At 38.1% G+C, this 23,514-nt stretch overlaps 1 protein-coding gene across 1 annotated transcript in view; it reads right to left on the bottom strand.

Moving 5' to 3' along the window:
• The window catches only part of ENTHD1 (ENTH domain containing 1), an 89,532-nt gene that overhangs the window by 35,825 nt on the left and 30,193 nt on the right, over positions 1-23,514 (bottom strand). The window contains exons 4-5 of the mRNA XM_043440998.1: positions 17,243-17,361; positions 2,841-2,964 (exon numbers count right to left, since the gene is read on the bottom strand). Of these exons, the coding sequence (XP_043296933.1) occupies positions 2,841-2,964; positions 17,243-17,361 (243 nt within the window). The remainder of the gene's footprint in view (positions 1-2,840; positions 2,965-17,242; positions 17,362-23,514) is intronic.

The following is a 23,514-nucleotide window of genomic DNA, read 5'->3' as shown; positions in this document are numbered from 1 at the left end:
GATTTTGTTGAGCATTCATTATCTGATGGAGAATTGTGTCAGACTGTATATTCCAAAGATGACTGTGCTAATACACTTCCCACCCCGCATGCTTTTTTGTCAATATGACATTGACACTTGTCCGTTGAGAGACAGGCATCCTCGTACCCTCCCTTGAACTTTGGCAAGACTTTGTGACTGCCTTGATAAACTGAATGGGGAGGAAGTATTCTAGAGTGGCTTTTGAAATTATTCAGCTTCTGCTTGGTCGTTTCCTTCACAGGATGTTGAACCTTGGAACCCAGCCACCATGCTACAAGGATGCCCAAACTAGCCCATGGGGAGAGACCACAAAAGGAGACTCATGTGGAGAGAAACTGAGGCTCCCAGCTGACACAGCAAGCATCAACTACCAGGCACGTAAGTGGATGAGCCATCAGAGGATTCCTGTCCCCAGCCTTTGTGTTCTCGAGCGGAGGCCCAGATGTACGTCATGGAGCAGAGACAAGATGCCCCCACTGTGCCCTGTCCTAATTCCCAACCCAGAGAATCCGTGAGCAGAATAAATGGCTATTTTATGCCACTAAAGTTTTAGACCAATGTGTTACACAGCTAAAGTAACTGGAACAAAGACATTCTAAGGAGAAAGTAATAGAATGTCACAAAGTATTGTGAATACTGGCAGTATTGGTGATGAGGCCATAAATGTTGGCTGGAACCAGACTAAGTCTTACATGACAGTAAAAAAAAAAAAAATTAGACTTACTGGCAGTAGAAAACTGTTGAAAGGTTTTAAGCTGGAAAAAAATGAAATGCTAAGATCTGCATTTGCAAGCTATCTCTGAGATCAGTGTGAAGGGAAGACTGGAGAAAAGACTCAAAACAGAAATTCAATAAAGATTTTAAAAATGGTTCACATAAAAAAAAAATCTCTTAAAAAAATCAGAAAAGCTCCTCCACTTAAGATGAGTCCTAAACAAGTAAAAGAGTAGAATCATCTCTCAAGCAACATGCTTTGTGATTTTTTTCTTCTCAAGGGTTGCTTCTGATGCTCATTTATACTCAATTTCCTTGTATTAAAATGCTGGCAGAGAGAAGCACGTCACACAAAAACCTGCACAGGAGTATTTACAGTAGCTTTAGTTAAAATTGCCAAAACTTGGACATGACCAAGATGTTCTTCAGTAGGTGAATGGGCAAATTCCCTCGTATATCTTACTCAGCACTAATAAAAAAAATGCACTATTAAGCCATGAAAAGACATGGAGGAACCTTAAATGCACATTACTAAGTGAAAGAAGCCATCTGAAAAGGTTACATACCACATGATTCTAACTTTATGACTTTCTGGAAAAGGCAAAACTCTGAAGATATTTAAAATGTCAGTGGTTTTCAGGGGTTAGAAGGGAGGACAGAACAGACAAAGCATAGAGGATTTTTAGGGCAGAGATGCACTCTATACAATACTATAACGGTGGATACATGTTGTATACATTTGTCAAAACCCACAGAATGTGCACCACCGAGAGTGAATGCCAACAAAAAGTATGGTCTTTGGATGATTTAAAAAAAAAAAAAGTGTTAATGTAGGTTCACTGTTTGCAACAAATGTGCCACTCTGGTGTGGGGTGTTGATAGCACAGAATGTTTCGCTTTGTTTGGGGAAGAGGGGTATATGGGGAATCTTGGTACCTTCCCTTAACTTTGCTGTGAACCTAAACCTGCTCTTAAAAAAGTCTATTGAAAATATTAGGGGATGGAAATGTTAGGGGATATTAAAACACAAAAATATTTTCCTTACGTTTTCTTTCAAATTTCTGGATCTGGATCAATTTACATAAAGTGTATTCTAAGAATAAAAGCAAGCTGTCTAAAAAATTGTTACCACTTATAACCAATTATTTATGTGAATAACGCCAACCTTATACTACAAATATCATCATAACCCACAGTTTCTTGTTTCTGGGTTGATTAAAATATCCTCATCAGTCTCAGAACTGGCTTATATACAAGCGAACTTTTACAGTAAAACTATACTAATAAACTCAGTTTTAATATTTTGGATATTGGGATCTATATAATGGGAAACTAAGGAGCATGGTCCAAAGATGAGGGAGAAGATGAAACTCAGAATATAAGGAGCCAACTCTGTGAAAGGAAAAGGATGCCTGGATGAAAATAAAAGCAAAGATATATGAGCGGATAAAAACTACTCAGAATGCTTTGTTCATCTTCACAGATCTTTTATCCTTTTTTTTCTGAGAAAATCAAGGGAAGAATGTATTGGAAACTGAGTTCATGGAGAATAGACAGGCTGGAGTGGCTTGACAGTGGATCAATCAGACCTTGAGTAGCAGTAGAGCCTGGTTGGAATTTAATAGTGTAATTTATTGGAGGCCAGTATACTGTGCTATTCTCTAGTGTTAGTTACTCAAGGGATGATTAACCAATTTGTGGGACACCATGCTTCATACTTTCTCACATTTTCATCTAACGCTTCCTTCTGAAAAATATAAGCTCTTCATCAGAGAAGATTAATACAAACAAGAAAAGGAGCTAAAATGAACTTTCTGCTTTAAAGAAAAAAAATTTACCAATATAAAAGATTTAACATTTGTAATTAATAATTTTTGAAATGAAACAATGACAACGAATAAAGCAAAATAGACAAAAACATTGAAACAAATAGTAAAACAAGGTTCTTGGACCCTGTGTGAATTGAATTTATCCATGTTAATCTTTTCCCATAGGACCAAAGTTAAAGCCACTGTTGCTATATTTCACAAAATAAAATCTGATGAAAGACAATACCTGGCCAGTGTTTCTTATTCACATTTCCGAGTACAATTTTTATTCTTTACCTGTATCCCAGAGATTATAGACATCTGTTTGCCCTTCTGACAACCACGCTGTTGATGAGATAATGGAAGTAGGAATTGCTGGCAAAACGGGCTTTGGATCATCCTCACAAAATAACATCAGGTCCTTAGGGAAAGCAAAAGAGCACATGAAAGTAGAAAAAAATTAATCCCACTGCTTCAGTTTGCTACAGCAAATGGACAATTGATGGAGACACAATGTGTCTATATGTGCTAACATCATCATACATTTGGACTGAAAAAATTAACACAGAAGTTATCTACACTCGGGTGTCCACTGAGTGTTGAGTGGTTTTCTACCCTTAAGGATCCCCTCTCCCTGCAGCAGTGTGGATGGAGCAAGCAAATATTACGCTTAGTGAAACGTCAGACAGAGAAAGACAAATATTGTTCGACATCACTTACATGTGGAATATAAAAATAATGCAAAGAATGTATATGCAAAACAGACTCACATATATAAAAAAAAACTAATGGTTACCAAGAGAAGAGGCAAGGGGGAGGGACATATTAGGAGTATGGGATTAAGAGATACCAACCACCATATATAAAACAGACAAGCAACAAGGATATATTGTAATAGCACATGGAATTATAGCCATTATCTTGTAATAACTTTTCATGGAGTGTATCTATAAAAATACTGAATTGCTATGCTGTACATCCAAAATTAACAAAATATTTTAAATCAACTATACTCCAAATAATATAAATAAATAAGTAAAAAAAAACAGTCTATACCTTCCAAGTATAAAAAAAAATCACTCTTTCCTAAAAATACCTAGTGCAGATAAGCAATGATTTCTTTGAAGGCATTAACTTTCCCTACCACTTCTTGAGCATCCTTAGAACTTACTATCTCAGAGGCCAATTCTGTTTTATTGGTAGTAACAAAGCTGCCTGTGTATGTCTTTTATCCATACTTAAAATTTTAAACTTTTAATCATGGAGTAAAGAAAGCAGACAATAATCCAGTCGTGTAGGTTAAACAACAATCAATGCAACCAGTCTTGTTTCATTTGTATCTTTACACTTCCCATCTATTTTATTTTGAAGCAAATCTTAGATATATCACTTATTTAAATATGTATGTAATAGAACTCTAACAATAATAATTGTGTTTACACCTATAAAAGATGATGCTGTGAAAGTGCTGCACTCAATATGCCAGCAAATTTGGAAAACTCGGCAGTGGCCACAGGACCGGAACAGGTCAGTTTTCATTCCAATCTCTAAGAAAGGCAATGGCAAAGAATGCTCAAACTACTGCATAATTGCACTCATCTCACATGCTAGTAAAGTAATGCTCAAAATTCTCCAAGCCAGGCTTCAATATGTGAACCGTGAACTTCCAGGTGTTCAAGCTGGATTTAGAAAAAGCAGAGGAACCAGAGATCAAATTGCCAACATCCGTTGGATCATTGAAAAAGCAAGAGAGTTTCAGAGAAACATCTACTTATGCTTTATTGACTATGCTAAAGTTTTTGACTGTGTGGATCACAACAAACTGTGGAAAATTCTGAATGAGATGGGAATACCAGACCACCTGACCTGCCTCTTGAGAAATCTGTATGCAGATCAGGAAGCAACAGTTAGAACTGGACACGGAACAACAGACTGGTTCCAAACAGGGACAGGAGTACGTCAAGGCTGTATATTATCACCCTGCTAATTTAATTTATATGCAGTACATCATGAGAAATGCTGGGCTGAATGAAGCACAAGCTAGAATCAAGACTGCAGGGAGAAATATCAATAACCTCAGATATGCAGATGACACCATCCTTGTGGCAGAAAATGAAGAACTAAAGAGCCTCTTGATGAAAGAGAAGGGTGAAAAAGTTGGCTTAAAGCTCAACATTCAGAAAACTAAGATCATGGCATCTGGTCCCATCACTTCAAGGTAAATAGATGGGGAAACAGTAGAAATAGTGAGAGACTTTATTTTTGGGGGGCTCCAAAATCACTGCAGATGGTGACTGCAGCCATGAAATTAAAAGACGCTTGCTCCTCGGAAGAAAAGCTATGACCAACCTAGACAGCATATTAAAAAGCAGAGACATTACTTTGCCAACAAAGGTCCGTCTAGTCAAAGCTATGGTTTTTCCAGTAGTCATGTATGGATGTGAGAGTTGGACTGTAAAGAAAGCTGAGCATAGAGGAATTGATGCTTTTGAACTGTGCTGTTGGAGAAGACTCTTGAGAGTCCCTTGGACTGCAAGGAGATCCAACCAGTCCATCCTAAAGGAAATCAGTCCTGAATATTCATTGGAAGGACTGATGCTGAAGCTTAAATTCCAACACTTTGACCACCTGATGTGAAGAACTGACTCATTTGAAAAGACCCAGATGCTGGGAAAGATTGAAGGCGGGAGGAGAAGGGGATGACAGAGGATGAGATGGTTGGATGGCATCACCAACTCAATGGACATGGGTTTGGGTAAACTGGGAGTTGGTGATGGACAGGGAGGCCTGATGTGTTGCAGTCCATGGGGTTGCAAAGAGTTGAACATGGCTGAGCAACTGAACTGAACTGATGAACTTCACAATAACTTCTTAATGTCATCAATAATTATAAACTGTTCAGATTTTCAATTTAACATAGCTGTCATAAATAGGTTTTTCTACAGCTTGTCTGGAGAAGGATCCAAACAAAGTCTTCACAGTGGGATTAGATGACTTGTCTTTCTTCCCCCATGAATAGTGGAAAATGTTTTTTTCAGTATTTACTGAGGCATAATTAACAAATAGTAAAATGAAAAACCTTAAGTGTAAAGCTCAATAACTTTTAATATTATGCATATACTTATATAACCACATTTCCTTCATTCAAGCTCCTTTTCAATTGATACCATCCTCTCACCACCAGTAAAGAGTATTATACCTTCTATCACCATCAATGTTTGCCTGTTCTCGAAAGTTGGCTTAAAGCTCAACATTCAGAAAACTAAGATCATTGCATCCAGTCCCATCACTTTGTGGCAAATAGATGGGGAAACAGTGGAAACAGTGGCTGACTTTATTTTTCTGGGCTCCAAAATAACTGCAGATGGTGATTGCAGTCATGAAATTAAAAGACGCTTACTCCTTGGAAGGAAAGTTATGACCAACCTAGACAGCATATTAAAAAGCAGAGACATTACTTTGCCAACAAAGGTCCGTCTAGTCAAGGCTATGGTTTGTCAGTGGTCATGTATGGATGTGAGAGTTGGAGTATAAAGAAAGCTGAGCACCGAAGAACTGATGCTTTTGAACTGTGGTGTTGAAGAAGACTCTTGAGAGTCCCTTGGACTGCAAGGAGATCCAACCAGTCCATCCTAAAGGAGATCAGTCCTGGATGTTCATTGAAATGACTGATGTTGAAGCTGAAACTCCAATACTTTGGCCACCTGATGCAAAGAGCTGACTCACTGGAAAAGACCCTGATGCTGGGAAAGATTGATGCCCGGAGGAGAAGGGGATGACAAAGGATGAGATGGTTGGAAGCCATCACTGACTCAATGGACAAGGGTTTGGGTGGACTCCGGGAGTTGGTGATGGACAGGGAGGCCTGGCGTGCTGTGATTCATGGGGTCGCAAAGAGTTGGACACGACTGAGTGATTGAACTGAACTGAACTGAATTTCATATAAATGTAGCCATACATTATGTACTCTTTTGTATCTGATTCCCGTTGCTTAACATAGTATTTGTGAGAGTCATCCGTGTTTTGGGTGTGTTGGTACTTTTTTTGTAAGAAGTGTTCTGCTGTGTGAAAATACCATAATTGGTTTATCTGCTCTCCTGTACATGGACGTTTTGGTTGTCTTCACATTTCAGCTATTATGAATAAAGCTCTATGAACACTCTTGCACAAATCTTTCTGTGGACAACTGTATTCATTACTCCTGGATATCTACACAGGAAAAGAATGGCTCGGTCACAGAATAGATTGATTTTTAACATCTTTATAAACTGTCAAACCATTTTCCAGGTGATCTGCCACTTTTTATAATTCATCAATATTCTGAAATCATTGTATATTCACATTCAGTTGTAAGAAATAACACAGAGAGATCTTGTGCGTCCTTTACACAGTTTCCTCTATAAGTAACATTGTGCGAAATTATAGAACAAAATCATATTCAGGATACTGACATTGTTATGGTCAAAATACACAACATTTCCATCACCATAAGTCTCCTTCCTGATGCTTTTTTATATTACCATGCCCTGCTCCCAACAACTACTAGTGTGTTCTTCATTTCTGTAATTTTGACATTTGAAGAATGTTATATAAATGGAATCATACAGGATGTAACCTTTGGAGATTGGCTTTTTTCACCTGGCATAATTCCCAGAGAGTCATCCAAGTTGTTGCATGCATCAATAACTTGTTCCTTTTTTAGCAGTAAAGGCAAAGTGGTTGTCTGAGAAGGCTTTACAAATAGCTGAGGAAGAGAAGCAAAAGGCAAGAGAGAAAGGGAAAGATATACCCAACTGAATGCAGAGTTCCAGAGAATAGCGAGGAGAGATTAGAAGGCCTTCTTCAATGAACAATGCAAAGAAATAGAAGAAAACAACAGAATGGGAAAGACTAGTGATCTCTTTAAGAAATTTGGAGATACCAAAGGAACATGTCATGCAAGAACGGGCACAATACCGGACAGAAATGGCAAGGACCTAACAGAAGCAAAAGAGATTAAGAAGATGTGGCAAGAATACACAGAAGAACTGTACAAGAAAGGTATTAACGACTGGGATAACCACAATGGTGTAGTCACTCACCTAGAGCCAGACATCCGGGAGTGTGAAGTCAAGTGGGCCTTAGGAAGCATCACTACGATCAAAGCTAGTGGAGTGATGGAATTCCAGCTGAGCTATCTCAAATCCTAAAAGATAGTGCTGTTAAAGTGTTCCAATCAATGTCAGCAAATTTGAAAAACTCAGCAGTGGCCACAGGACTAGAAAAGGTCAGTTTTCACTCCAATCCCAAAGAAAGGCAATGCTAAAGAATGTTCAAACTACCGCACAATCATGTTCATTTTTCATGCTCGCACAGCTGTGCTCGAAATCCTTTGAGCGAGGCTTCAGCAGAACTTCCAAATGTACAACGTGGGTTTCCAAGAGGAAAGGAACCCGTGATCAAATTGCCATCATTCACTGGATCATAGAGAAAGCAAGGGAATTCCAAAAACATTATCTACTTCTACTTCATTGATTATGCTAAAGCCTATGACTATGTGGATCACAACAAACTGTGGAAAATTTTTGAGATGGGAATACCACACCACCATACTTGTCTCCTCAGAAACTTGTATGCAGGTCAAGAAGCAACAGTTAGAACCGGACATGGAACAACTGACTAGTTCAAAATTGGGAAAGGAGTTTGTCAAGGCTGTATATCATCATCTTGCTTATTTATTTTCTAATGTAGAGTTCAGTTGATAAGTCATGTCTAACTCTTTGCGACCCCATGGACTGCAGCACGCCAGGCTCTCCTGTCCTTCACTCTCTTCCCTAGTTTGCTCAGATTCATGTCCATGGAGTTGGTGATGTCATCTAACCATCTCATCTTCTGTCACTCCCTTCTCCTCCTGTCTTCAGTCTTTTCCAGCATCAGGGTCTTTTCCAATGAGTCAGACGTTCATAGCAAGTGGCCAAAATACTGGAGCTGCAGCTTCAGCATCAGTCCTTCCAACGAATATTGAGGGTTGATTTCCTTTAGGACTGAATGTTTTATCTCCCTGCAGTCCAAAGGAGTCTCAAGAGTCTTCAGGGTACATCATGCAAAATGCCAGGCTGGATGAATCATAAACTGGAATTAAGATTGCTGGGAGAAATATCAACAACCTGAGATATACAGATAATATCACTCTAATGACAGAAACTGAAGAGGAACTAAAGACACTCTTGATGAGGATGAAAGAGGACTGTGAAAAAGCTGGTTTGAAACTCAACATTAAAGAACAAAAATCATGGCATCTGGTCCCATCACCTCCTGTCAAACAGAAGGGGAAAAAGTGGAAGCAGTGACAGATTTTATTTTCTTGGACTCCAAGATCACTGTGGAGGGTGACTGCAGCCATGAAATTAAAAGACACTTGCTCCTTGGAAGGAAAGTTATGACAAACCCAGACACAGTATTAAAAAAGCAGAGACATCACTTAACCAACAAAGGTCTGCATAGTCAAGGCTATGGTTTTTCCAGTAGTCAAGTATGGATGTGAGAGTTGGAGCATAAAGAAGGCTTAGCACACAAGAATTGATGCCTTTGAACTGTTGTGCTACAGAAGATTCTTGAGAGTCCCCTGGACAGCAAAGAGAGCAAAACAGTCAATCCTAAAGGAAATCAGTCCTGAATATTCATTGGAAGGACTGATGCTGAAGCTGAAGCTCCAGTACTTTGGCCACCTGATACAAAGAGCTGACATTGGAAAAGATTCTGATGCTCGAAAGATTGAAGGCAAAGGAAGGGGGTGAAAGAGGATGAGATGGTTAGGTAGCATTACCAACTCGACAAACATGAATTTGAGCAAACTCTGAGAGATAGTGGAGGACAGAGGAGCCTGGCATGGTGCAGTTCATAGGATTTCCCAGGCAAGAATAATGCAGTGGGTTGCTATTTCCTTCTCCAGAGGATCTTCCTGAGCCAAGGATCAAACACATCTCTAAATCTGCACTGGCAGGCGGGTTCTTTACCACTGTACCACCTGGGACATTCAGGACCCATGGACAAAGACCAAATGTGTATTTCTTACTATGATCACAATGTCACAGTCTTACAGAAGTCCAATTTTAATGTAGTCAAATTCTCCTCTATTTAATGGCATCTAGATATGAAGTTATTTCTAGAAATACTTTCTCTAGTCTAAGACTTTATAAAATGTCACCTCAGCTTTTTACTTCAAGAGACTATTTTTTAGATCAGTTTTAGGTTCATAGCAAAGTTGAGAGAAAGCTACAGAGATTTCCCTGTATATCTCTATAGTCTGTGGGGTCACAGTCAGACATGACTTAGCAACTAAACAACAACGACCACCACCAACAACCATAGTTCCTGGCACAGAGCTCCCAAAACCCTTGGAATTTCCTGGGTGATAGGAGTATCTTTTGTTCTAATGAAGTGACTCTTGGTGGGTTCCTCAAGGCTTCAAGATGGGGACTGGCCATGAGAAAGCTCAAGCCATGGTTAGAAACTTGAAACTTTCAGCCCTAACCTTCCAAGAAGGGAGGTGGGTTAGAGATTCAGTTAACGATCAATCATGCTTATATGATGAAGCTTCCACTAAAAAATCCTAAGTACATAGTACAAAGAACTTCTGGGTTGGTAAACACAACTGCATGCTGGGAGATTGGTACACCCAGTTCCGAGGCTACAGAAGCTCCTGCACACAAAATGGTTTTGGGTGCATTTTTCAGTCTCAGCTTACATATTTCTTCATCTGCCTGTTCATTTGTATTCTTTATATATTCTTTATTATATAATAAACCAGTATATGTAACCATTTCCCTGACTAGGTAAGCAAATTCTGCTAAAAGCTGTTTTAGCAAATGATTGAACCTCAGGAAAGGGTCACTGGGACATGGATTTATAGCGGTCAGCCAAAAGTATAGGTGACAACCTGGGACCTGCAGTTGGTCTCTGAAGCACAGGCGGGGAGAGGGAAGTGTTGTGGACTGAGTCCTTAGCCTGTGGGATCTGATGCTGTCTCCATGAGAAAGCATCAGAAATAAATTAAATTGTAGGACATCCAGATGGTGTCAGAGAATTGCCTGAAGTATAGAAAACCCATGTCTCTGATATTAGAAGTGGAATGTGGTAGCAAAGTAAAGGCAAAACAAGGGTGGGGGGGCGGGGCGGTGGATAATGTGTTTTTCTTTTACAAAGGCAAAAAAAAAAAGCCATAAATAAAGTAAAAAAATCAAATGAATGACAAAGGATTAATCTACAGAACACATTAATACAAGCAGCTCATACAGCTCAACATCAGGAAAACAAACAGCCCAGTGAAAAATGGGGCAAAGACCTAAACAGACATTTCCCCAAAGAAGACGTACAGATGGCCAATAAACACATGAAAAGATGGTCAACATCACTCATTATTAGATAAAAGCAAATCAAAACTACAATGAGGTATCAGCTCACACCAGTCAGAAGGGCCATTATCAAAAAATCTACAAACAATAAATGTTGGAGCGGTTGTGGAGAAAAGGGAGCCTCTTGCTTTGTTGGTGGGAACGTAAACTGATAAAACCACCAAGGAGAACAGTATGGAGATTCCTTAAAAAACTAGGATGAAAACAACCACATGGCCCGGCAGCTCCACTACTGGGCATATACCCTGAGGAAACAATAACTGAAGAAGACACTTATATCCCAGTGTTCATCACAGCACTATTTACAATAGCAAGAACATGGTAGCAGCCTAGATTTCCACTGACAGATAAATGGATAAGGATAAAGAAGTTGTACATATATACATTGGAATATTACTCAGCCATAAGAAGGAATGCATTTGAGTCAGTTCTAATGAGGTGGATGAACCTAGAGCCTTATTATACAAAGTGAAATAAGACAGAAAGAAAAAAACAAATATTGTATATTAACACATGTATATGGAATCTAGAAAAATGGAACTGATGAACCTATATGCAGGGGAGCAGTGGAAATGCAGACATAGTGAACAAACTTGTAAACACGATGAGAAGAGGACGGGATGAATTGGGAGAGTAGCACTGAAACATATACATTCAGTTCAGTTCAGTCGCTCAGTCGTGTCTGACTCTTTGTGACCCCATGGACTGCAGCACACCAGGTTCCCTGTCCATCACCAACTCCCAGAGTTTACTCAAATTCATGTGCATTGAGTCGGTGATGCCATCCAACCATCTCACCCTCTGTCGTCCCCTTTTCCTCCTGCCCTCAATCTTTCCCAGCATCAGGGTCTTTTCCAATGAGTCAGCTCTTCGCATCAGGTAGCCAGAGTACTGGTGTTTTTCAGCTTAAGCATCAGTCCTTCCAATGAATATTCAGGACTGATTTCCTTTAGGATGGACTGGTTGGATCTCCTTGCAGTCCAAGGGACTCTCAAGAGTCTTCTCCAACAGCACAGTTCAAAAGCATCAATTCTTCGGTGCTCAGCTTTATTTATGGTCCATATTTTACCATATGTAAAATAGAGAGCTAGTGAGAATTTGCTGTATGATGCAGGGAGCTCAAATCCGGTACTCTGTGACAATGTAGGGGTGTAGAATGGGGTGGGAGGGAGGTTCAAGAGGTAGGGGACACATGTATACCTATGGCTGGTTCATGTTGATGTATGGCAGAAACCAACACAACATTGTAAAGCAATTATCCTCCAATTAAAAATAAATAAATTTTTAAAAATCAAGTGAAAAGCTAAGAATGATTAGATAAAGGACCAGGTAATGGGCTAAATATTTAACAGACAGATAGCTCTAGTAACTGATAAAGAAAAAGATAGAAACCAAGTGGAAAAATGGGCAAAAGACATGAATTAATTAATAAAATAAAAAGAAACACAAAGCCCAATAAACACGTGGTAAGTTGTTCAAACTTACACTTAAGATAAAACAAATTTAAACAAGATTTTTCTACCTCTTAGATTGACAAAGATGTAGAAATTTGATAATACTCAGTATATACAAAGATGAGTGGATACACTTTTGGTGGATATAAAGTGGTGCAACTTTTGCGAGGACAATTTGGCAGTACTTTTCAAAACTAAAAATAAATATAACCTTTCAGTAATTCCAGTTTTGGGACAGCATCATAAAAATGTATGTACAAGGTTGTTATTGCAACACTGCTTTTAATAGACAAAAACATTAAAAAAATCCCAAAATGATTACCAACAGGGATGGGTTAAATAAATAAAGATTAATTTACACAACAAGAATACAACATAAGATACATAAATCCTTACCCTTTTATATTGTTTAAACTTTTCTCAGTATTTTCTAATTTAAAAAGAATAAAAATATAAAAATGGAAACAAATGACTTTTAAGCACAAAGCAAAGATGCAAAAAAGAGGTAAAAGGAGGATGAATTAACATAATTAGAAGAAGTATAATGTTCATTTCTCTAACAGTTTTGATATGTTCAAATTTTTGCAAGTATCATAAATGATATGTTAATAGACCCAAGAATAAAAATTATTTACTCTTCACTTAATAAATAATAAACAGAGGCAGTAAGAAATAAACATTTATCTTCTGTCACTAGTGATTTAATAACTCAGAACTACACTGAAGGCTTTGGTCAGCTTTAATTTTGTGTGAACCAATTTATAGCATCCCTAACTGTTGCTATGGAAACAACTGAGACCCAAAAAAATCATAACCTCATTGCTGGATCTTCTCAAGTAGGAAAAGAGAAAGGTCTTTTGGAGCTGGTGAAAAGCTACAAAAAGCCTTACTAATTAGCAAATTTAATAATAAAAATTCTGGACAGTATGCAGAGACAGAACTCATCCATGTCTAAGTGTCATAAATTTAAAGGCTTTCCCTAGTTTTGAATGTATCAGAGGCAAGTACTATTCGGTTTTGAAAGTCCTATTCAGTTCAGAATTTTACTTACTGCTTTTAGATCATTTTTGCATTTGTAGAAAGAATAGTTAAAGAAGTTGCTATTAAAAGTTTTTAAAAGATTTTTTAAGTACCCCTCATTCTGCCTAAGCAATCAACAATACCATTTCTTTCTCATTCTGTATTAAGAACATGAGAATTTTAATGTAGATGCAGTACATTTGGCAACAACAATTAGATTTACTATTCGTCTTGGTAGGTTTTGTCTTCTGCTAACAAGAGAAGATTACTGAAGAGGACATGTTGGATTGCATCAAGTATTCTTGACAGTAATAACAGCAATGTTTGTCAATGGGATGATGGAAGAGTGTTCTGACATAGTCATGCTTTGAAAAAGGAAAATCTAGCTTTAAACTTTGAGAGATGGGCACCATTTTCTGCTCATGGATATAAGATGTGAAATGATGTAAATCAATTACAGTGGATTCCTCTAAAGAAAAAACAATAATGATGAGAATTTAAAGACTGATATTAAAAAAAAAAAAAAAACCAGTAGGTGACATTTTATGTCTTTGTGAGACTCCATAGCATATAAGATTATTCAAGTCTATTCTCTCCCTTAAAAGCCAGCAGCAGCAAATAAACTGATCTCAAATTTTAAAATCATTTTGACATAACCTCAAAACTTTGAAAATAACCTACAGATTTTCAATCTGTGGGCTATTTTGCAATTAAGATACAGTGAAATTTTAATCATATGCACTTTTCTGAGCTACTAGAAAATCAGGTAAATCCAATACCTAGTGGCTGGGGGAAAAGGCTGGGAACAGAAGACTAGAAAATAGTTCCAAGCCCCCTCATAAGACCTCCGGCAAAACCCTGAATGAAGAACTCAGAGCAGGAGGCCAAACAAGCCTCTATCACAGGAAAAGAGGGGAAAGGCACTAACATTGAGTGTCTCCTCATTCATTCATTTCACTTTTCATTAACACAAACTGGGCAACTGAAGATTCAATAAAGAGACTAGAAAAGTCTTCAAAGCTCTAGAAATGGAGCTTGCTTTCTAGTAGGAGAAACACCTAAAACAGAAAAACGAATGAAGGAGATAATTTCATAGGGTCTTGAGTGGAACAGATTTCCAGTCAAAATGGTTCTACTTGCTCATACTGCAGGGATATGTGTTCTCCAAACACACAGCAATGAAACAGAAAAGAGACAAGTGTGAGAATTAAAGGCACCATCATGCTAAAGGACAAGATGAACATCTTCACAGACGAGAGCATGAATACAAACAGATGACAGTGAGGAGGTTGAAGCTGTGAATCTTTGAGCGCAAAAAAAAAAAAAAAGAGAGAGAGAGAAAACCAGAAGGTCAGTTCCAGAGGGGTAAATACAGATTTAAAATGATCACTGAGGATAGGAGTGCTGAACATGGGCTGACTGCTTGAAATGATGCCTGGGCATTGGGTTCCCCTACTTACCAAGGAACCTGAAATAATTAATCTGGCATCAGTCATGGCCTTGGACTCTGGCTTCTCAAAGTATTATACAAGTGGTTTCAAGAGGACACAGACTAAACTTCACCAGCAACTGAGCCACAGTATCCCTTGGTCTGGAGACTGGATCTGGAGTATGTCTGACATGAGCGAAAGAAAGGGGCTGTCCTCTGAAGGGAGTGCCTCCAGTGAGTGCAGAAGCCCTGAGCAGGTGAGAACAATCAGTGGGACTGAGCAGACAGCTTGAGAAGACACTTCTTCACCTTTCTTCTTCCAATCCCCTGGTGGAGGTGGTTTACCACTAAAGGAGTGCCTCCCTCTAAAGCTGCTTCTTGAGGTGCGAAGGATAAAGACCTAATCCGAGGCACTGATCCTCAGAACGAGGTATTCTTGCAGGGAGAGGGAGGGGAAGGATGTGCTCTCCACCCTGCAGTCCATTTCTCCCCCTCTCACTTAAGCTGACAGAGCTGACACGGACTAAGGTCTGACCTCTAGCAGTCCTAGAGAAAGCAGCCATGATCTCGAGGGGTAAACAGTCATCTGAGGACCAAAACTATTTAAAAAAAACTGAATTACAGGTTTTGTCAAAGTATAGATATTAGAAAAGATGGACCAAGAACTTAAAGTTAATATACAAACTAAAATAAATATGGAAAGGGATAAGCAATATGCAACAGGAACAAACACAATAAAAAGAATGAAATAGAAACATTAAATATCAAATGTAAAAACAGAACGTGGGAACAGAGAACACAGTCTGGATAAACAGTAGAATGAATTTGCCGCGAAAAAATATCAAACTGGAAGATCAAGTTGAGAAATTCTAGATGAAGAAAAAAGAAAACATTAAATAGCGTCTATAAAGAAAACTGAAGAGATAAGAAGGTAGAAATAGAATTACTAATATTCAGATAAGAAGAGCTCAAGAAAGAGAAAAATAAAAATATACAGTAGGAAACATTTGAACCAGAGATAACTATCTCAGAATTAAATAGAGGTGAGAGACCATCCACTGGAGAGTCTCACAGGGTGACAAAGAAGAGAGAGAAGGAAAATATACACTTAAACACTGAGAGTAAAATTTCAGACTTTTCAACAATTGTGTTGAAACAATTGGATATCAGTAGAGGAAAAAAGTTTTTTTTTTTTAAATCTCAACTATACTTCACACCTTACACAAAAATTAAATCAAAACGGATCAGAGATCTAAATGTAAAACATGAAAGCTTTTAGAAAACCTCCATGATCTTGGGATAGACAAAGAGTTCTAAGATACAACAGCAAAAGCATGATCTGTAAAGTAAAAAATTGATAACCTGGACTTCACTAAAATTTAAAACTGTTGCTGGAAAGCTGAGTGAAGTGTACCTGGGCCTCTGTACTATTTCTGCAACATCCTATAAGTCTATAATTATTTCACAATAAAAAATGTTTACATGAATAGAGGAAGATGGACTGTTTGTTAAATTAAATATTGCTTATCCATGAGTGCATGCTCTGTCGCTTAGTCATGTCTGACTCTTTGCAGCCCCATGGACTGTAGCCGGCCAACTTCCTCTGTCCATGGGATTTTCCAGGCAAGAATACTGAAGTGGGTTGCCATTTCCTTCTCCAGAGGATCTTCCTGACCCAGGGATCAAACGGTGTCTCCTGCATTGGCAGGCGGGTTCTTTACCAGAGAGCCACCTGGGAAGCCTTTGCTTACCCACAGGGGGTGCAAATAAAATAACCCCTATCTTAACACTGTATAGTAAAATTCTAGAGGGCATAAAGTGCTTCCCTTGTGGCTCAGCTGGTAAACAATCCGCCTGCAAGGCAGGAGATCTGGGTTCAATCCCTGCGTTGGGAAGATCCCCTGGAGAAGGGAAAGGCTACCCACTCCAGTATTCTGGCCTAGAGAATTCCATGGACTATATAGTCCATGGGAGTCACAAAGAGTCAGACACAACTGAGCAACTTTTACTTTCACAGAAGGCATAAATATTTGAACATTTAGAAGAAAAAAATAAGAGACTTTTCTCATATTAGGATAAAAAAATTTTTTCTTAAGATTTTTTAAGGCACAAAATATAAAGGAAAACTTTATTAATAAAACTTTGAATAACAGAAGGTTTCAAAAGCAAAGTTAAAAGAAGATAATTTCTCTTCCCTGAAGCTCGAAAAAGAAAGAAAACAAAATTTCCCTCAGGGCTCCAGAAAGAAATGCAGCCCTGTAGACACCTTGATTCTAGGCCAGTGATCCCTGGGTCAGACTTCTAACCTACAGGACTGTCAAATGCTACTTTTGTGTTGATTTAAGGCACTAAGCTTCTGGGAATTTGTTAGAGCAGCAATAGGAAACTACTGTGATGACTCACCTCTGTCGATTTCCAGGCATTAATCTTGATGGGTAGTGTTTCCTGGGACAAGACAGTTCCACTGGGCACCTCAATGTCTTGACACTGTTCTTGTTTCTGTCCTGCCTTGGAAGTGTTTTCTGTCAACAACATAAAGCTAAGATTTTACTTTGACAAAAAAGTAGTCATGTTTTCACATTAGCTCATAATTTTTCAGTTAATCACTTCTGACGATCCATTTTGTCTACAAAACATCATGTGCCAGTGGTAACCAATGAGCATTAATCATTTAATACATCCCTTTGTCATAACTGACAAGTTTGGAAAGATTTTAAAATTACAACTTCAATTCTAGCCCTTTTTCCCATCAATGATTCTATTTTACAGTTTTATTATTTGAATCATATTTTTTAAAATAAGGTATAATACAGAAAATAGAGTTTGAAAATGTGAAAATTACTCAAATGAAATTCTAGCAAGGCAGGAGTGACATCTATAATTATTTGAATTAATATTAAAAGAACTTTATTACTGTGGTGTGAATTTCATGTGTTCTAGGCAAAAGAAATCAGAAATATATAGATTATTTGAGAAAAAGAAACTTTAAACAAATTTTTGATTTGAAAAATTTAAAGAAAAAGAATATGCCAATGAAGATAAGCTATTTTTGTTTATATATATTTGCTGAATTTAATGATTTTTGTAGTCAATATCACTTTCCTTCCTATGTTAATTACTATGTAAATGAAAGTATTGAATCAACTATACTCCAGCATGTTATTGGGCACCACAAAAAGTCTAAGAAATCTATCTTTAAAGTAGTATACACACTTCTGGGGGTATTTAAAGACTTCCCAAGGGGTAGGTGGGCATAGACGGCTTTAAAGGATGTAACTTTCAGATCCACAAGTTCTGTATATATTCTTACCAAAAACTGACCTGCCTGAGAGTGCAACTATGTAGAAGTGTCTGGTTAGTTCTTTTCCTCCTCCTTTCATAATCAATTTTCTCTCACTTTACAAAGAAAGACATTTTCTTTACCCATCTAATCATGGAGCATCTTCCCTTCAGCTACAAGCATAAGAATCTCTGAGGCACTAAACAACAGTAAAAAAGATTGGTGTGGGGAAGCTTCTTTTATTCAAGGCATGAACAACCCAAAGTACAGCTTCAAAGTTTGTCCTGTCTTACACACATTTCTTTCTCTCAGAAAGCATGGCATAGGTAACAGGCCTTTTGGGCCACACCAGGATGTGAGGTACTCAGATATATCACAATACGGAGAAGCAGGACAGTGTCTTTGTGCTTCCCATCCCCCTGGTACTGTCAAAGAATGCATCATTCCTGGGGAAGAGTCCCAGAAGAGAAGGGCAAAGAAAGCATAGGGGATAGAAGCACCTTATCCCACCAGTGCAACACACTTAGGGCAAGCCTTTGTAGTGGTGGTGGTTTAGTCAGTAAGCCATGTCCAACTCGTGTGACCCCATGGACTGGAGCCCGCCAGGCTCCTCTGGCCGTAGGATTCTCCAGGCAAGAATACTGGGGTGGCTTCCCACTTCCTTCTTCCTGACCCAGGGATCAAACCTGGATCTCCTGCATTGCAGGCAGAATCTTTGCCAATTGAGCTACGAGGGAAGCCCTAAAGGAAGTTCCACCAGTGCAACACACTTGGGCAAGCCTTTGTGCTTTGAGAGTGTTAATACAACCAGAGTGATGGCTGCTTCCAAGTGTATTTAAATAAATAAAGTAAAATGTTTTTCTGAAAGGAAGTTTAAATCTGATTCGATTGGTTCTTTGACAATGGGGACCAGCTTTGTAAACTAGGTAAATATGATAAATATTTTCCAGTAATTGAATGAAACAAACCTGCAGTTCTGACAACTTGATGAAAATTCACTTAAAGCATATGACACACAAAAAAATCATTTCTTAAAAACGTTTGTGTTGACAGGTACACTGCAATTAGTGTTTTTATTTTTCCCACACATTCTGAGTATACTGGGTTAACTTAATGTGTAACCAGTATAATTAATAGCCATTTGATACATTTTAGCAAATGTTTTTTGGTATTATTCCCAGAAATTGAGAACATAAATTGCTCCCAGTGACTGTTTAACAAGTCTTTTCCTAAGTAGGCTGTTTCTAATCCTTTGCTTTCGACAAGGAAGAAAGACCTAATCGTGTTAACAGTTGACAAGTGATGGAAAACATTTTTATAATAAATCATTGTATAATTCTGGGCATATTACTTGGAAAGAAATCATAGAATTGATTGACACTGCTATAATAAAACACCTTCTATTCCCACTGACAATTTTATGTGAACAAATCTTCTCAGCATTTACATCTATAAAAATGTAAAACAGAAATAGAATTTACATTGAACCTTGTTTATTTCAAGCAGTAAGTAATATTCACATGTGGGTAAATGAACAGTTCCATGTAGTTCATAAAAAAAATGTCCTTTCAATAAAATTTTATTATTTATGTTTAATAAGTATTTATAAAAATGTATAATACATTTATGTGGTTTTGATCAATTGTGTACTAAAAATAATTACAATGATAAGTCAATCTAAAGGGAATATTTTTCCACTTAAAGTCTCTGGTCGCAGACAATTAGGAAAAATAATTGCAATTTATATACATATTTCACATAGAGAAGATTTTCAAGCATAAGCATACTTTCTGTTAGGAAAAATTCTGTGAGATGTGAAATATAAATATGACTTCAAGGAGAAAAGAGAATGATACAAAATTTCTAACAATTAAAGAAGACCATGCATTTTTTAAATGAAGGATTACAGATATCAATCACAATAGTATCTATATTCCTTTAGATGCTCTTAAAAAACTCATGAAACACTTTTGATTGTTTTCTTTTCTTGTCTTTAAAGTCAATATTTTGAATTCTATCCTTTGCATTTACTATTCTTAAGACAAAATTTCACGTCAATTAAAAATGTTTAAGGAGGTATATAATTTTTCAAAATCACTTTGAGTTATACAAGAAAAAAAGCCTGATTTTTGCCTTCAAAATGTTTATAGACTGACTAGTGAGGTAAGTCTAAAATACAGACTTATAGGAAATAATTAGAGGAAAACAATTACAGGCCAAACTTTCTTAAATAACTTTCATTGGAAAAGACCCTGATGCTGCGAAAGATTGAGGGCAAGAGGAGAAGAGAACAACAGAGGATGAGATGGCTGGATGGCATCACTGACTCAGCAGACATTACTTTGAGCAAACTCAGGGATAGATAGTGAAGGACGGAGAAGTCTGGTGTGCTGCAGTTCATGAGATCACAAAGAGTCAGACATGACTTAGGGACTGAACAACAATGAATAGATATTCGAAGGAAAAAAATAATCAGTGTGCCCCAGAGTAATCAGAAAGAACCTCAAACTGGAAGGAAACTTTGAACAAGGCTTTGAACGGCAACTAGGACTCTGATAAATACAGAGGAGAAATGATTCCAAGCAGAAGGAACTACATAGAAAAGGAGCAAGTATGGCATAAGCCAAAGATGCTGAAGAACACAAATTTTGCATTTATGGCTCTAACTTTTCATTTTCTTATAACTTTAGCCGAAAATTAATAATTAAAATGAGCTTATTTTGGACTTGGAGATTCTATAACTAATCCTGGCAAACAGCAGTAATTTGAGGTTTAGATCATCTATGTACTTTCAAGCGATTTAATGAAGGACTATATTATCACAGCAACTTATCCTTGAAATGATATGGATTTAAGTTTTAGACATCCCAGAAGTTGCTGTAGTTCAGTTGCTCAGTCGTGACCAACTCTTTGCAATCCCACGGACTGCAGCACGCCAGGCTTTCCTGTCCTTCACTGTCTCCTGGAGTTTGCTCAAACTCATGTCCATTGAGTCAGTGATGTCATCCAACCATCTCATTCTATGTCACTCCCTTCTCCTCCTGCCCTCAATCTATCCCAGCATCAGGGTCTTTTCCAATGAGTTGGCTCTTCGTATCAGGTAGCCAAAGTATTGGAGTTTTAGCTTCAACATCATGCCTTCCAGTGAATATTCAGGGTTGATTTCCTTTGATCTCCTAGCAAGCAGTTCAAGGGACCCTCAAAAGTCTTCTCCATCACCACAATTCGAAAGCATCAATTCTTTGGTGGCACTCAGCCTTCTTTATGGTCCAGCTCTCACATCTGTACATGACTACTTTAAAAACCATAGCTTTGATTGTACAGACTTCGTTGGCAAAGGGATGTTTCTGTTTTTTAATATGCTGTCTAGGTTTGTCCTAAGTTCTCTTCCAAGGAGCAAGCGTCTTTTAATTTTGTGGCTGCAGTCACCCTCCACAGTGATTTTGGAGCCCAAGAAAATAAAATCTGTCACTGTTTCCACTTTTCCCCCATCTATTTCCCATGAAGTGATGAGATCATATGCTATGATCTTCGTTTTTTGAACATTGAGTTTTAAGCCAGCTTTTTCACTCTCCTCCTTCACTTTCATCAAGAGGCTCTTTAGTTCCTCCTCTCTTTCTGCCATTAGAGTGATATCATTTGCATATCTGAGGTTGTTGATATTTTCTCTCTGAATTTTGATTTCAGCTTGTGTGTCTTCCAGCCCAGTATTTCACATAATGTGCTCTGCATATAAGTTAAATAAGCAGCATGACAAAATACAGCCTTGACACACTCCTTGCATGTATATTAGATAATCTTATGGGGCAAGAAGGCAGGCAGAATATAGTAAGTCTACAGAAATCCATTTAGAAATTTTTTTTTTTTTTAGTATCAGCACAACATTGCCAGTGAAGTGTGTTTAATTAAATTAGGTGATTACACAACATTGCTTTCTGGGTTTTCACAATCAAGTAGAGGGGGAAAACACACAAACACACATTTAGCTCCTCAGTGGAAATGAAGTACCTTGTATATCACAAGCTATTTATCAATTGAGACTGTGAAGTCACAGCCAAGGAGGACTAGTATGTGAATGAGAAACCTCAAAGGAAAAAGTGAAGATGCTGCAGGAAGTGATGCTATTGAGTCATTCAAAGATGAGCACTTAGATACCAAGGCTGTAGATACTCGGCAGAAACGATCTAGAGAGAAGTTACAGATCTCATTGAGCCTGTATCATTCAGATAATACCACAAAGCAGAACTGGTGAAGCTTGTGATACTTCTCAGATAAGATATCAAACTGACGTTCAAACTATCAGACATTAACATCACCACTGTGCATTTTGGAGCTGAAACGCTCCGTGAGTGCGCAAATCGTTCTATGTATTATTTAGCATCTAACAGACATTTTGGCTATATATTAATAGTGTCCTTTCAGGTGTAATTGAAGTAAACCAAGTCACTTACCTAACAAAATTAACTTTAAAAATATGTATTTAATTATTATTAGCATTTTTGGGGGTGGTGGGCTTTTGTTGCTGCTCACGGGCTTTCTCTAGCTGTGGTGAGTGAGGGCTACTCTTCGATGCAGCGCTCTGGCTTCTCTCGTTGCAGAGCACAGGCTGCAGGTGTGAAGGCTTCAGTAGTTGCAGTGCGGAGGCTCAGTAATTGTGGCTCATAGGCTAAGTTACTCCTTGGCATGTGGGATCTTCCTGGACCAGGGATTGAACCTGTGTCCTTTGCATTGCAAAGCAGATTCTTAACCACTGGACCACCAGGGAAGCCCCCAAAATTAACTTTTAAAAATGAACAAGTGCATTAATCATACAAAATAAACAACTGATAAGGTTTCAAAGCCTCATGGTGATTAAGAGTATCATGAGTCTGGAACCTTAACAATTTTAATATCATGGAACAGACTGATAGAAAAGATGCAAGAATAGTACAAAGAATTCTCATCCAGAGCCACCAGTTGTTAACATTTTGCTTTATAATTCTTTCTTCATTTATGTACATATCATGGTCCTATATCCTAAATCGCGAGGCAAAGTCACTGATGTAGGTTGTATTCCCCAGGAAACAGACTTTGAGACTCAGATTTGTATGAGAGGGATTCATTAGGAAGCACTCTCAGAAACCACATTTAGAGTAGGGAGGGAGACAGGCCTGGGCCAAGGGAAAAACTGAACTGCAATGCATTTGCAACAGAGGTCTTGGCCAATCCTCCTGGGAGCTCTGGGGCTGGAACAGCTCTTCATAGTTGTCCTGCCTTGAAGCAAGGTGGCTTGCCCATATCCACAAGTCATTGAAAGTAGGTTCTCTCAGGGATGGGGCAGGACTTTAGGCAGAGAGGTTTTCCTCAGTTGTTGGGAGTTTGAAGAGAAATTAGCCAAGACCCCTCAGGCGCCAGC

Source organism: Cervus canadensis, chromosome 21, assembly GCF_019320065.1.
Source record: "Cervus canadensis isolate Bull #8, Minnesota chromosome 21, ASM1932006v1, whole genome shotgun sequence".
Classification (NCBI taxonomy): Eukaryota; Metazoa; Chordata; class Mammalia; order Artiodactyla; family Cervidae; genus Cervus; species Cervus canadensis.
This window is presented reverse-complemented; position numbering and strand designations above follow the sequence as displayed.